Genomic DNA, 18,532 nt, shown 5'->3' with positions numbered 1-18,532 from the left:
CTATTCAGTTTACACTAATTATTATGTAAAAAATTCCTAACCAAATTTGCTTCAGGTACAGGCAATAAAAAATTACCGTCGATCTGATAGGGACAACTATTATTTGTCCCAAATGTTAATGAGAGGATATTTTCGAAAAACTTTTAGGGACAGATATTAATTGTCCCAAATGCTAGCGAGGCGAAAAACCGCCAAATTTTTAGGGACAGATATTAACTGTCCCAAATGCAAAAAAGTGGAAATTCCCGCCAAATTATTTAGGGACAGACATTACCTGTCCCAAATGCAAAAAAGTGGAAATTCCCGCCAAATTATTTAGGGACAGATACTTGTTGTCCCTAGTAATCGTTGATAATAGGGACAGTTTGAAACCGTCCCGAAAATAAGTTTGGGACAAATGCTATCTGTCCTTATATCCGTCCCAAATAATATTTGGGACGCCTCTTTCGGGGACAGATTAAAACCGTCCCCAATACTCCATTAGGGACAGTTTTTTCATTTTTGGGACGGTTTTTGCCCGTCCCTAATGGACCCTTTTTTTGTAGTGAGTGACTGGTTAGTGTTTTTTTATCTTCTCTGTGTGCTGTTGGCTGAGAATGGTTTAATCCATACTGTTCATGATCTCTTGAAACCAAATCTCAATTTTGAGAAGAAACCTTAACATTCAAAAGGCACCAAACAAAAGTTCAATAACTGAATCAGTTTATATAGGCACTCCATAATTTTCCTACAAGCTATCAAACATCGACTTAAAGAATCTAAATTGTGAAAAAGACTATTTCTTTCCCATCACAAAATTACGATTTTCACACCATATATTTTCACACGAACAAAAGGATCCTAAATTCTAAATTTTGTATTACCTAAATCCCTTTAGATTAGAAAAAATGGAAGAAAAAAATGTTAGTGAGTATTGTCATTTCAGATTCTTAAAAAAAATAATGTTATTTGATGAACAATTCTTTTTTCACATTTGATATAATAAAAGGTCCCAACTGGAATTTGGCACTGGGCCTCCAAATTCTCAGGCACGGTCCTGGGATCTACCAAAGGACATGTAGGACAAAAACTGAAGTCTTTTATGAGATTAATAATGGGAAGATTTGGATTCAATGTTATAAGGTTTTGTAGCATTTTCGTATTACTTTTTGAATCCAAATCTTATAAAGCAGAATTCGAAGCACAACTGAGAAATCAAAAAACTAAAAACACAAATATATCCGGTCCAGAGGATGTGTGTGAATCTTCTAACTAACCTTGATTATTGAACATGGGGTCAGTAGGTCACCACCATTACCATACAAATGGAATTTATGAAGTGGGTATTTTAGGGAATGGAACTAATCTTTGATTTGAGACACTCATCTTATCATTACACCGGCCACTTTCAGAATGCACCACTATTTGGATAAATATCTTCTTTTCCCCACTTTTCCAAAGCAAGTGCTATGTAAATAATACGATCCCCCTTCTCGGTCCTCTAAAAAGATATATAGTTCTCATGGGCTATATGATAAGTTTTTTTAAAGAATTCAATCTGTTTACAAATGGATCAAAAGTCTTTTGATTCAAATCAGATATGTATGTTGTACAACATTTGACTTGGGGATAGAATTACATGACCCTCAAATTGTAGACATTGGTAATTTTGGATCCACATTGTGGATCGATTGCTTTTCTTAACCATCCGCACAGAAATTAGGAGGATTGAGCAAAAGGTCAAAAAATTAGACTAGACCATCTTCGGTGAAGGAGCTCCTCCCCTGTCGGAGAGAGAGTGCATAGAGAGTGAGGTTAGCAAAAAAAAGAGGAAGAAGAAGAGAGGGGAAGCAGAAGAAGAAATAAAAATATTAGTTTGAAGGTCGTCGGAAAAAGTAACAGGCCGACGACTTTTTTTCAGTGACCATCTAGGTTAGAAGAAGGTGTGGTGAGATAGTGAGACGAAAGAGAAGGATGATGTGGAGAATAAATGTGTATGAGTCGGATAATTTTAAAAATTATATATAGAAATGTCATAAGGATAAAAATGGAAGAGTAACAAACTTTGGGTTTTAAATCGAATTCCATAACACAATTGGGGGACAAACAGATAGCACGAAAATAAGTACTTATGGGGCCAATTGGTAAGTTGATCACAAATGGGGGGTCAAAACAGAATTAACCTATTTTGGAAATGTAAATAATTATAATTGCTTTACAAGACATCCCAACTAGGTTGACACCTCGTCAACACTTGGTTGCCCACGTGGTTGATAGTGTTGACATTGACTCCAAAACTTTGGAGGTCTCAGTTGGCCAAGTTCGATTTCCAAAGGAGGTGAAATCTATGGTTATCGAATTTGGGTTATTAAAGGTATAAATAATGTAATAAATTTGTTGGGCTTTAGGCCTCTTTCATGTTGTTGGAGTTTAGGCTTCTTTCATTATTAGTTTAATTTAGGCGATTATCGTGCTTATCACATCTTCATGATGCATCAATGACTTGTAACGACTAACGTAGACCGTTGTCGATTTCTCAAAAACAAAAAATAGGTTAGTACCTCATGGAGCATCTATGATTAACTATTATTATTGGTATCATTAACAAATGAAAAAGAAATATAAATGGAAATAGGGCTTAAATCCATCCCTTAACATTAACAGATTTCTTAACGAACCTAAGAATCAAATTCATCCAAACCTACACAAAGAAATACTATTTACATCTTTATAAGTGGTTGTAATTATATTTACTTATGATTAAAAAAAATGAAAGATTAAAACGTCTGTGTAGCTGAGCACAAAGCACATCATCAGCTCGTGAACTAATTTTTTTAGAAACAAGCAATTGGAGATACAAAAATTCTATTCATCTCTCCATTTGGTCCCTCCTCGAGCCCTCCGCCTAATGTGGCGACGTCTCAATTGAGCATATTCTCTCTCCATTTGCTCCACTCTTAAATGATATGTCGCCAAATCAGACGTAGGGTTGGGGGGACCAAATGGAGGGATGAATAGAATTTCTCTTAGATATAAGTAGACAAAAAAGAGAATTTGTTTCAGAGTTATTTTCTTTTTGGACCATTAATTCGTGACCAGCTTTTTTTTGTCCCCTGTTTTTAGTAAATTCAAAATTAGTCCTTTTTGGTAACTCTGTCAGTTAACTTTAACAGATTTTTTTTGTTACCACAATTACCCTTCTTAAAAAATGATTTTGTAAATTCAAAGGCCCATTTTAAATATGGGTAAATTTCCGAGTAACTCCAACTTTTTTAGGAATAACTTGGGAGCCAAAATGGATTTCATTTTCAAAAAAAATTGTGACCATTAAAGACACATCATCTCTTAGTCTTTCCTCCATTTCATCACATTTTTCCTCCACTTCATCTCTCTCACCACCTCATCATCTTCTCCTACGAAGGTTGACAACCGGTCAAATTTTCCGGCGACCTCCACACTTAAATTTTTTTAGTTTCTTCTTATTTATCTCTCTTCTTCTACCCTCTATCTTCTCTTTTTTCTCTCTCTCTCCACTCCATCTCTCTACTCTCTCTAAAGCTTCAGCGAAAGGGAAGAGCCACTTTGTCGGAGCTCTGGTTTCTTCTGAAACCCAACTACATCTCGTGTGGTTTTCAGACCGTACCAGATCTGGTCTCGTCCGGACTAGAACCCATCTAGTTGCAAATCAGAAGAGATTTAGTCTCGTCTAGTCTAGTATTGTCTCAGACTTGATTTCGTCTAAAAACCAGAGCTCCGACGGAGGGTCTCATCTTCTTCGCCGCAGCTTTAGAGAGAGCGAAGAAGAAGGAAGAAAAGAGAGAAAGAAGAAGATTAAAGAAATAACTAAGTTTGAAAGTTGTTGGAAAATTTGTTCGGACAACGACCTTTGTCGGAGAAGATGATGAGGTGGCGAGAGAGATGAAGTGAAGGAGGAAAGTGATGAAAGGAGGTGAGAGAGTAGAAGATGAATTGTATTTAAATTTTGTAAATTTTTAAAAAATGAATTCAATTTTGCTCCCGAGTTAGTTCTAAAAAAGTTAGATTTAGTTAGGAATTAACTTATATCTAAAAGGGGATCAATTTTGAATTTGCAAAATCATTTTTATAAGGAAGGGTAATTGTGGCAACAAAAAACATCCATTAAAGTTAACTGTCGGAGTTAATAAAAAGAGACAAATTCTGAATTTACAAAAACAAGTGACCAAAAAAGAGGTCGGTCACAAACTACGAAACCAAAAAAAAGAGATCTCTATATTTATGACGCAGCGGAAAAACTGATAAAAGCCTTAGAACTCCGTCTAAAGACTATTGAACCGAAATTGATAACAAGAATACTAAAATACTGAATTTTATTGATTGAATGAATGACTGAAACAACTTCTAAACCCTCATTATATAGACTTAGGATTTCCTAATCTTGGTCAAACTCCAATAGAAACTCCTAAAAATAAAATACTAGAATAGTAGTAATCCTAAACTGAAAATAATTACCAAAAATAGAAAAAAAAACTAGTAAAAGTCCGTTTTGAGGCCCTAAACGATGTAATTTTCCCCTCAAAGTGGGTCCGTTGTGGCGAAGCGACAACGAATGACCGGAACGCTATTTCGGACCATCCCTCAAAATTTCGTCCAATTCCGACACCCGTAGCTTCGATTTTGGCCGTTTTAGTCTGTCACCCTTGTATTTGGCCGCTTCGATCTCATCCATGTATTTCTCGGCCAATTCCTCTACATCAATTTAAACAATAACATGGAACATAATGGTTTGAGAATCATACCTAAATAGACACAGGAGTAAACATTATTAAATCTTAGAAAAAAAAAAAGTAAACATCATTAAACTTTAGTGGGGGAGGCTATAAACCCTAAAAATCTCCACCTAAAATGAAAAAGGACGAAGAACTTTGATTATGCGACCTAGTGAGCACGGGTTTAACTTACAATGTGTTTAGAAGCTCTCAGCGAAATGAGTATTTTGCAGAGAGCCGAGAAAGAATTCCAAATAACTGGTCATTTTGATCCTTTGGCACAACTCGATGAATTTAGTAGATCTTTTTAGGAGGCCCTAATGACTATAGATCGAACCTATTCAATTCTTATAGTGCGATGATTAGTTGTTCACGGACTAGTTGCACATACCGTTTCTTGTTGTGGTCATTATCAGATGCAGTTCATCCAACTATAAATCTAATCCGAATTGAATTATAGAACTATGACACAATCAAAATCTAATCCGAATTGAATTATAGAACTATGACACAATCAAACTGGAACAACCAAAATGTTAAAAATTGTTTTCATGACCAATAAAAAATGTGTTGTCAAAGTTACAAATAATTTGGTATGCAGATTTCCAATTAGTTTACCACGTGTTGTTGCATGTATAACCTAGCACCTCATACATTTATGCACATTTATAGCTGCCTTAACTTATATAATAATCTCTCTCTTATCTCATTTCAATTCCTTAGAATTTAAGCACTTCTCAGTAGCCATCTCCATAAAATTCATAACCAGCTTAGGGAAGTGAAACTATCCATGAATGAAGAAAGAACAGAATATTCTAATTATATCCCATCTCTCTAAACCCCTTTCTCTCTTTCCTCCTCTGCTCTTTTATGAGTCTGATTACTACCCTCTCTCTCTAGATTGTACATACTTACTACCCTTTACTGATTTGGTTTCTCTCTCTAAGCTCTAGCTAGATGGTATATATGTATGTACTTCTGAGGTCATGAACTATTCTAGATAAACTCATCTGCCTTTCTACCCCAAAGAAAAAGCAGAGAGAAGTGGGCTCACTCCAAAAGGGAAACCCAAACTCTTCTCTCTCTCTCTATCTCTCTCTCTCTCTCTCTCCAACTTTTTCTTCAACTTGCTTCCCTTGTTGGGTTAGCAGTGATAGTACAGAGCTTTGTTTGGTAGGGGTCCCTAAGCCAAAAGAAGCTTGATTGATTGATGGCATTGCTAGGATGTATATATATATATATATTGATTCTCACAATGCATGATCATTACTAGAAACTAACCCAAACTTATCTTCTTCTTGTTCTTCTTCTTCTTCTTCATGATAAACAATAATCATCAAATATCCATGGAAGTTCACAAAGTAGTCCCACCACCAAAGACAACCACACTTCATAAAATCAAAAACAGAGTCAAAGAAACTTTTTTCTCTGATGACCCTCTTCATCAATTCAAAGGCCAATCTATTAAGAAAAAATGGATTCTTGCTGCTCAATTCTTCTTCCCCATACTTCAATGGGGTCCTACTTATAGTTTTAACTCATTGAAATCTGATCTAATTTCAGGTCTCACTATTGCTAGTTTAGCTATCCCACAGGTATATATATTCACAATAATCCTATATATTGATCTTCTTCACATTACTTTTCCAATCAAATCTCAACTCTTTTTTGTTGTTTTTGATGAAATAATTGATACCCATTTCTTGTTTCTGATTTTTAAGGGAATTAGTTATGCTAAACTTGCAAATTTGCCTCCAATTGTTGGACTCTGTAAGTTTGATTTCAAATATTTCATGATATTGTTTTTAAGGAGTCAGATATGAAATCTGCCTAGATTTGGGTTGATTTTGGGTCTATTTGATTCAGACGAGTCAGATTTCAAATATTTCATGATATGGTTGTTTTTTTCCTTATGATGGGATTTGATTTTGTTTTTTTGTAGATTCAAGTTTTGTGCCTCCTTTAGTTTATGCTGTATTGGGAAGTTCAAGAGATTTGGCAGTTGGTCCAGTATCAATAGCTTCATTGATAATGGGTTCCATGCTTAGACAAGAAGTATCTCCAACTAAAGACCCTCTTTTGTTTCTTCAACTTGCTTTCACTTCTACTTTCTTTGCTGGTCTTTTTCAAGCTTCTCTTGGAATATTTAGGTAATAATTATCATAACAACCGTGATACTATGTCCGACACTTTCTCTCTCTAGATCCTGGTCCGATAAGTCAGTCCGCCAGGATTCGGCTGGGACTCAGTGCCGGACATAGTGTCATTTTCCTTATCATATTTATTCTTCATGCATGAACTATTTGTTTGTTTCTCTCTCTAGCTTGACAACTTGTTTCTAGCTCTCTCTAAACAACTTGTTTGTTGTAAGTAATGGATTTGGATGAGGATATTGGTGCAGGCTTGGTTTCATAATTGATTTTCTGTCAAAAGCAACACTGATTGGATTCATGGCTGGTGCTGCAATTATAGTATCTTTACAGCAATTAAAAAGTCTTCTTGGGATTATACATTTTACCAAACAAATGGGTGTTGTTGCTGTTTTGAGTTCTGTCTTTCACAATACCCATGAGGTGATGATCATAATCCATTCATATTTCAAATTTTTAAAATTTAAAACTCTCCGTGCAGCTAATTTTGCATGAGTACCCGTGACATTATTTGTACCCGATCATTTTTTATACTCCTTAGACCGTCACTTATTATTGAAAATATATGGATAGGACGATCTCACGTTGATTTTTTGGGTTGAACGGGTAAGAAACCACTATATAAGAGAATCTTTTATATTTGTTTTTCACTCAAAGTTACGAAGAGACCCTCTACCTATATTATTGAGTGGTAAGACATCTCTTATTAATCCTCTATCATAGAGGAAATGTTACTTCACCCGAAATATATGGGCGATAATAGGCCGAGCCCGAGACTGATGTAGCAGACACTCATTGAGCTTACCATGTGGAGAGAAATGATTTGCCGTATGAGGGTCAGCCACATCAGTTGTCACCTTTTGGTTAATCTCCTTTTTTGAGCGAAATAATATTGTTCCTAGTAAAAATACTTCATCAATCCAAGTCAATTGCCCAATTGATAATATACTACTACAAATGTATAAGATTCCATCTCTTTGAAAATTTAAATACAACTAGTACAACTTTAATTGTAAAAAATATTTGGGAGATTTTATAGGGGCCCCTCATTTTTGTTAAAAGGGCCCCCTCAATGTTAGTTTACCAAGTGAAATGGTTCATGGAGAGTCCTTTTAACAAAATTGAGGAGGCCCTACAAAACTTCCCAAAATATTTTATGAAAAGTGAGCTAGATATACTTTCTGAAGTTAGTAACTTTGTCGACATATATTATGCCTTTGGCTCGTGATCAGATGTACTTAGATATCATCTTGTATTAAATCTTATTTCTTTTTTATTTTTATTATTCATATAAAAATATCATAATAATTTTATTATTGTTTTGAAATTATTAACTAATAGTATGTGTTTTGGAATTGGTGCAGTGGTCATGGCAAACAATTCTCATGGGGGTCTGCTTTCTTGTATTTCTCCTTCTGGCAAGACATGTTGTATGTTATTCCCTCTCTTTTTTTTTGTTGAACTGTATGTTATTCCCTCTCACTCATCTTTGTCTTCGTATACACCAATATATTTTATCACCTAGCTAACCTTATCCAAATGACCTATAAATACCATTCAACTTTTTTCCTTTATAATAAACAAAAATACTAATATTGCCTTCTTTTTTTTGCAACAAAAGAGAAATATATATATATATATATATATATTACCTTCATTAATGCTATATTAATTACCTTTTAACTCTTGTAATAAATATTACTCTATTTTCACACATGGCAGCCGTATTAAATGTCAACTTGTTCAAATATTCTAAACTTTCTTATCTGTAAATTTAATGGTCGGTTACATATTATCACTCAGTCAAAGTTAGACTTATTGTATCAGTTACAAATTCTTACCAGACTTATCTATTTTATACAAACAAAATAAAATAAAATGAATATATAACCGACAACAAATTCTTAATGGTAAATTCTTTCAAATTTGTTTTCCAAGTAATATTTGCCTTAGAAAATTACAAATTAAAAGTATATGGAGCCATGACTTTGATTAAAATTGGTTGTTAAATTACTCTTTAGTATTAAAAAATTATACGAGAACGATAGGCGAAAAAAGAGAAAATTATCTATAGGAATAACTTTCTGTTTTTATTTCTTTTTTGTGTTACCTAAAAGTAGATTCTGTAAAGCACCATCTAAGTTGTATATTTGCATCTAATGTTCAAGATAGACCCACATAGACAATTAGCAACTTGATGAAGACTAGGAGTCAAGAGATTGAGGTGTGAAAATACTAATCTTCCCATTGAAGATACTTACTCTATTAAACAAGAAAAACAAAATCAGATTAGTGAATCCAACCATTTGTCAAACCAATAAAACTTTGCCACTTGTTCAATTACATAAGGACAAAAGTGAATCTGTATGAAGATTCTTAAAAGTGTTTGAAATTTCATAATTATGATGTCTCCCATAAGAATAAAAAATAATAATTGAATTAACATAAAGGAAAAGTGAAAAATTCTATAATTCTTCAAGCTTTAAAACTTAAATATTGATATCCTCAAGCAATAATATTTTCTTTTTCATGATTAATATGCATTTGAGTCAAAATGATGATTAAATTATATAATTATAAAACTTTTAATTGTATAATATATTCTAAAAAAAAGGTTATTTCTAATTAAATATTATACCTAAAGTATATGATGATACATTGCAGAGTATGAGAAACCCTAAGCTCTTCTGGGTATCTGCGGGAGCTCCTCTACTGTCTGTTATACTTTCAACTCTCGCCGTCTTTGTATTCAAAGCTCAAAACCATGGAATTAGCATTGTAAGATTACCAGAGTTGGCATACAAATCAACAGTTTTTATTATCTTTGTCTCTAGTTTATGTGGTACTTAAATGACATATGGTCATATTTGATATTGTTATTTTGATTGTTCAGATTGGAACCCTAGAAAAAGGGTTAAACCCACCTTCATGGAATATGTTACACTTTAATGGTGGACATTTAGGACTTGTTCTCAAGACAGGTCTCATCACTGGCATCATTTCTCTCACTGTAAGTACCTTTTTCCATCTTTTTAGAATTAGACGTACTTATAACTTATGTGACTTGGGTGCCTTTAAAGTGTCTTGTCCTTTTGCTTCCAGCCCACCCCTATCTTAGCACTCTTTGTGGGCCTCAGATTGCGTGAGTTCGTGTTGTTGAAGACCAACACGGATTAGGCTAAGTTCGAGTACCCTCAGACTACTCCAATCCGTGGCGGTGTTAAGAATGAGGGAGGCCCAAGAGTAAAAAAAAATTGTTAGTTTTTATGGACGGATATGCGAGAGTGGAGCATTTTCTAGAAAAATAAAATAAAAAGCGCTAGAAGGAGGGGTCGAACCTCCGACCTTGTGGTTAACAGCCACACGCTCTAACCAACTGAGCTATTCCAGCTTTGTTGGACAACTTAACCAAAGTATTCATTTTATATTGAAAACAGGAAGGAATAGCAGTTGGAAGAACATTTGCTGCACTAAAAGACTACCAAGTGGATGGGAACAAAGAGATGATGGCAATTGGTTTAATGAACATTGTTGGATCTTGCACTTCCTGCTATGTCACCACAGGTACTTTAACTCATTCATACCCTAATTTCATATGCACAATAGGTTAATCTCTTCTCCATTTCAAACCTAAAATTTGATCCGAAATCTTTTGGCTTTTTCACTCAAGTCACATTTCAGACTCGATTAAAATTATTATTTTGTCCCCGAGTAGGTCGAAAACAGATGAGTCATACTCCAATATTAAAGAAAAATATATGTACTACCACATTATTTTTCGATATGCATATTGGTATTGTAGTTATCGCGTTATCTTATAAAAGTTATGTTTGTAGGTGCATTCTCTAGATCTGCAGTGAATCACAATGCAGGAGCAAAAACAGCTATGTCAAATATAGTCATGTCTGCTACCGTTATGGTCACACTACTTTTTCTTATGCCGTTATTCCGGTACACACCCAATGTGGTACTAGGGGCAATCATAGTTACTGCAGTTATCGGTCTAATTGATATTCCGGCAGCTTATCTCATCTGGAAAATCGATAAGTTTGATTTTGTGGTATGTGTATGTGCATTCTTGGGTGTCATTTTTATTGGTGTTCAACAAGGCCTAGCTATCGCCGTAAGTCTTCTTTATGTATTTTTCGATGTCGATTATTTTTAGTATTTTTAAGTAAAATAAACTAGCAAATTTAAAGATGATAATTTTATGTGTGCTTTTTAGGTTGGGATTTCTTTATTTAAAATTTTGATGCAAATAACAAGGCCAAAAACGATGGTGTTAGGGAATATTCCTGGGACTGATATATACAGAAATCTTCAGCATTACAAGGAAGCGAAACCAGTCTTAGGGTTTCTTATTCTTAGCATTGAAGCTCCTATCAATTTTGCTAATTCATCCTACATTAATGAAAGGTTAGTTATTTTTGTAGGTACATGTGGTGCTTGTTTGAATCTAACTCGTCTGACTCATTTGACCCTGAATTGTTTGCCCCCTTGGATCCAAGCACCTTTGAGAGTCAAAGGCTAAGCTGCGGGGCCCTATACTAAACTAAGAAGGGCTACCTTTAAGTAGGGGTCTTGTTCAGCACAAATTTTCCATCTAGACTAGCTGACATCACACGTCATATAAAAACAATCATTTTGAAATTTGACTCTAGTGGAGGTTCAGATTTTGGACCAATTGATTATGAATCATGTTAAGTTTGGTGTAAAGAATAATTTTGACGATTCAGATAAAAACATCCTCTTATTCTTTGAGTTCCATTTTTCTCTTACAGGATCTCAAGATGGATAAGAGATTATGAAACAGAAGAGGAATTTCCAAAACATTCAGATCCTCAATTTTTGGTTTTAGATCTTTCAGGTAATTAATTATCTGATATATCTTAGTTTAAGTTCATTTTAACTATTACAAAGCATAATATGAACTTAAGTAAAGTTTCTTGATTACTACATAATTACACACTCTCCATTGTTAACTTTTTTTTTTCGATTTAAGGTGTGAGTTCAATCGATACAAGTGGTATTTCTATGATTAAGGATCTAAAGAAAACAATGGGCAAGCGCGATATTGAGGTAATTAGTGAAGGAATATTAGATAATTTTTTCTTGTTTAATTTGATTTCTGGTTTGTTTATAATCTCACCAAGTACTATAACTTTTCCTTTTTGGTTTCTCTTAAATAGCTTGTATTGGTAAATCCGATTGGCGAAGTAATGGAGAAACTACAACAAGCAAATAAGGCGCAGAATTTCTTAGGAGTCGATTCTCTCTATTTAACTGTGGGAGAAGCAATTTCTTCGCTTTCTTCGAAAATGAAGATTCAGATATCAAACCATGTATGAAGAAGACAATGGGGTTTTAGCTATATAGCTACTTGTGAAGTATTCCTTCAAAGCCTATAACTCATGATCATTGTAATTTGATTATGATCTTCATTGTAATTTACATACAAAGCTATTCTCAAGGCATGAATGTTATATGGTTGGGGTTTTTACTTGGATGTCGATTACTCCCCGTATTAGATTGCTACTAAGGTAGTTTTTTTCATTGTCTGAAACTGACTTATCCGACTCAAATTGACGAAAACAATCTAAATTAGTTGTTATAACATGTCAGACATCACAAAACAAACATTCTGAGATATGACTCAAGTTAATTCAAATTTCAAATTTGGAATAAATTCTGGTGAGGGGCATCAAACTTCTCAGAAAAAAACCTAACAGTCTGAATGGTCCGAGAGTAGAAAAAGAGGGAGTTGAGTAATTAAGATAGCGCAAAGAGAACTGAAATGTAAGGCAGGACTATCAATATAAAGTTGAGTTATAACAAATGTTGATTCTTGGCAACTCTATGTCCTATGAACAATGAAATGGGAAATTAGAAGTAATCACATTTAAACATCTGGTATTCAACTCGTCTTTGAACCTTTATCACCTTCTGCCCAGCTTTCTCTATACCTTGAAAGGAACATCACACAACTTAAATATCATGAAACAAAGTAAGATCGAGATTCGAGCAAATACAAATGTAGGGCAAACAATAGTTTACTAGTTAACAGTCCACTGAAGGATAGGATAATCCAGTTTAGTAGAATTAGAGCACTCCAAAAGTAATGGTTGATTACTTTTCACAAAGAATCATCGAAAGCAGGACTTCGTACATGGTGGCTGGTTTATACAAGCTAATCTAGATGGTGGATTGACAAAGTCTAATTACAGTAGCATCGAAATGATTTAAACCTATTTTGATCACTAAAAAGAGAAACTTCTAAAGTTAGCCTACATACAGTCTTATAGTTCTGATGGGAGTACTTGGGACTTGTAATTTGTTAAAAGAAAATTTGTATGTAAGAACGGAGCGGCTGGAGTTTCTGCATTATTAACATATGGAGTGCTTGCGATAACAAATCTTACCAGCTTACTCTTTCGCCTTGGGGAAGATTTTTGTTGTACAAAGGAAGCTCAAAGAGGAATACTGCCTTGAACCATGATGGTAGGTTCCCATAGACGATCGTGGGCAATGGAATTAGAGGGCTGTAAAAATATTGCAGACATGGATCAGTTCTTTCTTGATCTTATTATTGGAATTTATATAAAAGATGATATGAAAGATGATTTAAACCTAGTTGTTCTCTTATAATGTTTATATTCTGCCACATTGCCGTACTTCTTGTCTGCCGATTCCTGATAATTGGGCAAACGATATTATCAAAATCTTCGACTGGCAATGAATTTCATGACTTAGTAGAAGAGGTTTGCAACTAACCTCAAGCAATGGGATGCCGCTAACAAAAAGGAGCAACAAGGTTAGGAAGATCGGTCCAAAGATTACAAGATACTCGAGTTTCTTCAGTACGGGGGTGGAAGCTATAAAGACTCCCCACCAAAGAAAAATCTGCTCAATCATTCAATAACGCACAATACCTTGTCAAAAATTAAAAATATGAAGCTATAAAAGTCTATTATGTAATTAAAAAATATAACATGGTCTATGGTGTCAAATGCAATTTTGATGCTCCGCCACGGCTCTAAAAGGCCTTAATTTATATTTTTAGCCTCCTGCTTTTCTGATTTACTGACTTTTTTTACACAATTAACTTTGGTATTCAATCTTTCAAATTAATTTACTAATATTTTATGTTATTGATCATACTGGGCTTAGTAAGATACCTAACTTGTGTAAATCATTACTCGTGAATATATAATCAGACAAAATGAGATCAACATCTTGTGCCAAGAAAAGGAAACGATTAGTGACCTTACCTCGCCAAAATAATTAGGATGACGGGTGACTTTCCATAGCCCAACATTGCACCATCTTCCTCTGCTATCCGGTGAGTTTTTGAATTTCAGTTTTTGCTGATCCGCTGCGGCTTCAACTGCAAGACCCACAAACCACATAATCCATCCAATCACATCCGCTGCTCGAATAGATGGATTTCTATCACTCGCATTTACAATTGTTACAGGCAGACTCACAGTCCACACCCAGACAGCCTGCCAACATCGAAACTTCCAGTGAGATCAACATTACAACAACAAATGTAATACTATACTATAACAGAAATAATATTCATTGTTAAGAAACTCCATAGGACTTCATAATGAGGTAGACCGACATTCAAGGCTCCAATTAATTATATGAACTAGAAAAACCTGAAATATCCAAAAAACTGCCAATTTCCCAATATTAGAGCGCATTTCATCGAATCGGCGGTCTTCCCCCCACTGTAGTATCCTAGTAGCAACAAGAAAAACCAAGAGTCAAGCCAACTTAAAGGATTACAGATATTATCTTTCCTAAGCTTCAGATGACTGGTCAGATAAATAACTTGGAGAATTTGCCAACTATATGTTTAACGTTGGCAGCTATGAAGTTTTAAGCATCCGTGGAAGTTCTATTTAACGCCTATCAGCCTATGTAAGAGTATCATTTAAGTGAATATATATATATATATATATATATATTACTTTTCATATTCGAATTAGTTTCAATCTTACCTCATCAACAAAAAGAGTGCGAGTCGGAGACCCCATACTACCACGAACAAAGTCAAGACAATCTGAAAACAGAGAGCAATCATTTAACCACAGAAAGAAATTTAGGGAGCTAGGGAGAACCGATATTATTATCTTGTATATTTTAACCATACGCCTTCTATTTCTATTGTATAACATGTAAGACCAAAAAAAAAACTTGGTATATAAATCATGTTGTTTTTGTTCATAGTGTCTCAACGCATGGGTTCATACGTCTTTGATACCAGACCAGCCTTCACTAAATATTATGCACTTATACCTGTCTAAAATGCCATGCTCCTTTCAGGACCAAGGTTAATACTGCAATTATTACAAAGTTTGTGCTTCCTGCATAACATAAATCCATAGAACTGTATTATGATATAATCAGTACGTAGGGGACGATCAAATAAAGCTCGCTTGTGTGCTAAATACCCAATTGCGTGTTATGGTATCAACTAGAAGCTAACATGCTGTGATCATGCATGTCAGCACGTGTAGATTAAGTTTCTGCAGAATTCATCAGTATTTGGATCATCAGATGATAGAAGTTGTCTAGGGACTCCGATTTTTTGAGGAAAAACAATTTTGATTAACTGTCGGGGTATTGTTGTAACTTTCTAAAAGGATGTTCCTAGTTTCTATCAGGAACAAACCACTTAATCAGAATTAGTGACAAGTGAACCATGAAACTATTTTTTTAATTGTAACACCAATGCTGCCAAAATCATTTAGGTATCCTCTAAGGGCGCCAGGGCAAACGATTCAAGTATGGATAAAGGTATCAACAAGTGGCGAAAAATTGTAGTTATAGGAACGAATTCACAAAGCAATAAGAAGATTCAGAAAGCGAAAATTATGAACAAGTGGAGCAGGAAGGTTGATAAAGAATGAATAAGGTGTACAGAACAGAAGAGGTGAGTGAGACATTGTAGTTCTAGGAACAAATTCACAAAGCAATAAGAAGATTCAGAATTGGAACACCAAATGCAAAAAAAATCAGATGCCCTAATATATAGGTAAGTGTGTAGTTCTAATGGTTATTAAACTTGCAAAGTAAGAAGAGACCAAATTAAACAAAATACATAGGTGGAATCACTAAATGCTCTCAATTTATAGTGCACTTTATCCTTATAAAAGTAAAGACAGAGAGAAAATAATGACTTGCTTAGAATAATAAGTAAGAAATTAGGGTTTCATGGACATGAATCACAAGAAAACCCAAAGAGAAACTCATACTAAATCATCTAAAATGTTCAACCCAGAGAGGAAAAGAAATTAACTGAAAAAATCAACCCAAATTGCTGATGTTCAAAATGATATAAATGAAATTACCAGCGAAATCAGTGACTTTATCGATCTTAAGAAGAGCTGTGATTATAAAGAACAAGAACTGATACCCAACCTGTATTTAGTAAGTAAATAAAATGGAGTATATTATTATTTAGAGAACTTATAAATCAAAAGATTAGAGAGAGAGAGAGAGAAGTGATCGTTATTTACTGTAATGAGAGCAGTGAGAGCTAAGAAATGAGAGTCCAGAACGGTTCCCATTTTCTTGTGGTTCGTTTCGTATTCTTCTCACTTTAACCCCGTAGTACGTTACGTATCATTTCTCTCTCTATATATATAGAGAGATTAGAGAGAGGGAGAGGGGTTTCATGTGGGTTTTGAATGGACAATATTTGAACACGCTACGCCATATATAAAGCCCCATTCTTGTTCAAAGTCACCTACCATAAGCTTTTTTTGTTGAATAGTCTATTCCCTAAGGTTGTTTCTACCTTTCTTTCTTAATCTTCCCTCAAAACAATATTTAGTTTTATTGGTAGAGAGAGGTCCATTGCAGTTAATGCTTCTTTCGAGATTGAATTTTAGTTCAAAACAAGAAAAAATGAGTGAAAACCCCAAAAATCTAGACCCTAATAGGAAAAAAACCCACTCAAAAATAATAATGTCAAAAAGACCCATTTTCTGAACACTTTTCAAAATGTTCACATAATATGTAATCATACATATGTTGTTAACAAGACAACATATTTTTTTTCATAATTCCATTTTTACCCTTATATGTTGACAACATATATCATTGTGTTGTTATAAAATGTTGACAATATCTATAATAATGTCCCGACTTATTATAAAATGTTGGTGTCATGTATAATTATGTTCTTAACAACATATATAATGTATTAGTCAAACTATTATTTGTTCGTTAACGGATTTGTTAAATACAAAGGATAATATGTATAACATTTTAATTTTTGTAAAGGACAAATAAAAAAATGCTTTAGTCTTTATATTTATGTCGAAAGCAAAACAAAAAATGCGGAAACCATTTATTTTTTCACAAGACAAATCGAAAAATGTTGTAGCCAAAATGTTTGTGTTAGTTTGTCTATGTAAAATGCAAAAGAAAAAAATGCGAAACATTTTGGCAAAGCAATGTCTAAGCAAAAACGAATTTGTTCAAAAATTTACAAATTGTTGAGACAAACTAAGATTTGTTCAGAAATTTACAAAATTTTCGAGAGCAAACCAAGAATTGTTCAGAAATGTTCAAAATTGTTTTTGACGTTGCTTTGGACGGAAAATTTCATTTTGGAGGGTAAAATTGTATTTTTACCTACTGGGTTTTTTCCTCATTATTATTTAGTATTGGGCCTGATTTTCTTTAACTTCCCCATTTTGGGCCTTATAATTACCGGCCCTCAAAACAATTGAATATTGACAGAGCCGTGTTTGAGGGGGGGCGGGCAGGGCGTCCGCCCTGGGCCCCCACCTCAAAAGGGTCCACTTTCTATTAAAGGGCCACACTGGTTGTATAATTTACAATACCACCTTAATCATCCAACAAATAGTAGCTCTGCGGGAAGGGTGATGTTCGTCCATGTTTTTGACGCGGGTTCAAATCCTCGTGGCTACATTTTGATTTTTTTTTGGATGAGAATATAATTGCTAAGTCAATCTCTATTTTTGCTCACTACACTTTGTCTTAACCATTCTAATATTAGGTGTATTTCATTAATTTTTGAAGTGTTTCTTAAGAAATAGAAAGTTAAATGTTTTTTCCACAAAAAATAATAATAATACATAAATACACATGTGAATCACTAAGATTTTCATCATCTTACATTTTGTTCGATTTTGTGAACGTAATTTATTTATGTACGAAAGGCCCACAATTAAATTTCGCCCTGGGCCCTCAAATTCTCAGCCACGGCTCTGAATATTGATCTACGGTCCTTATGAAGATAAGTATACTTACTGTTATTATTATTAATGTTACTTGATTTGTTAAAAAATATTACGGAAATTTATAACTTAAAAAAGAAAACAGCTTAAGCCTCTTGTTATATAGGCTAAGAACACAAGCATCCATTTTAAAGACAAATGTTTCTCAAGATGAGTCGATTCAATGTAAGAGACATTTATATACTCAATCCAATGTTTACAATTGGTAGACTCTTAAAAATCTCCAACTATCCCATTCACTACCCTCCTTAACAAAAGGGTTTTGCATTGGCCCAAAGGAAAGGAAAAGGCAGAGTTATCCAAAATCTTGGATTGCGTGGAACATTGAAAACCACTTCTTTTTTATGTCTTTCTTGGACTACAAGATGCCCCCACC

The 18,532-nt window shown here is 34.2% G+C and overlaps 2 protein-coding genes across 3 annotated transcripts; one reads left to right on the top strand and one right to left on the bottom strand.

Annotated features, from left to right (window-relative positions):
- Positions 1-5,395: 5,395 nt before the first annotated feature.
- On the top strand, positions 5,396-12,383 carry AST91 (sulfate transporter 91). The gene is made up of 13 exons (XM_086638686.1): positions 5,396-6,322; positions 6,449-6,497; positions 6,670-6,877; positions 7,129-7,300; positions 8,242-8,307; positions 9,542-9,655; positions 9,771-9,887; positions 10,315-10,441; positions 10,714-11,000; positions 11,103-11,293; positions 11,659-11,744; positions 11,880-11,956; positions 12,067-12,383. Exons 1-13 carry the CDS (start codon positions 6,047-6,049, stop codon positions 12,223-12,225), a joined length of 1,929 nt encoding a protein of 642 aa, XP_086494812.1. The 5' UTR covers positions 5,396-6,046; the 3' UTR covers positions 12,226-12,383.
- Positions 12,384-12,667: 284 nt separating this feature from the next.
- On the bottom strand, positions 12,668-16,696 carry LOC147563545 (uncharacterized). 2 transcript variants are annotated; one of them, XM_086638687.1, is made up of 10 exons: positions 16,405-16,696; positions 16,237-16,306; positions 15,182-15,249; positions 14,884-14,945; positions 14,539-14,620; positions 14,146-14,379; positions 13,649-13,777; positions 13,505-13,566; positions 13,297-13,416; positions 12,668-12,840 (listed from the first exon to the last, which is right to left on the bottom strand). In XM_086638687.1, the coding sequence occupies exons 1-10, from the start codon at positions 16,453-16,455 to the stop codon at positions 12,792-12,794; spliced, it is 927 nt and encodes a 308-aa protein (XP_086494813.1). In that variant the 5' UTR covers positions 16,456-16,696; the 3' UTR covers positions 12,668-12,791. The 2 variants fall into 2 exon arrangements, with proteins under 2 accessions (XP_086494813.1, XP_086494814.1); XM_086638688.1 differs by having other exon boundaries at positions 12,668-12,834.
- Between the last annotated feature and the right edge of the window lie 1,836 nt (positions 16,697-18,532).

This window comes from Eschscholzia californica, unplaced genomic scaffold (assembly GCF_041429995.1).
Source record: "Eschscholzia californica isolate CP2 unplaced genomic scaffold, dmEscCali1.0.p SCAF_1, whole genome shotgun sequence".
Lineage (NCBI taxonomy): Eukaryota > Viridiplantae > Streptophyta > Magnoliopsida > Ranunculales > Papaveraceae > Eschscholzia > Eschscholzia californica.
This window is presented reverse-complemented; position numbering and strand designations above follow the sequence as displayed.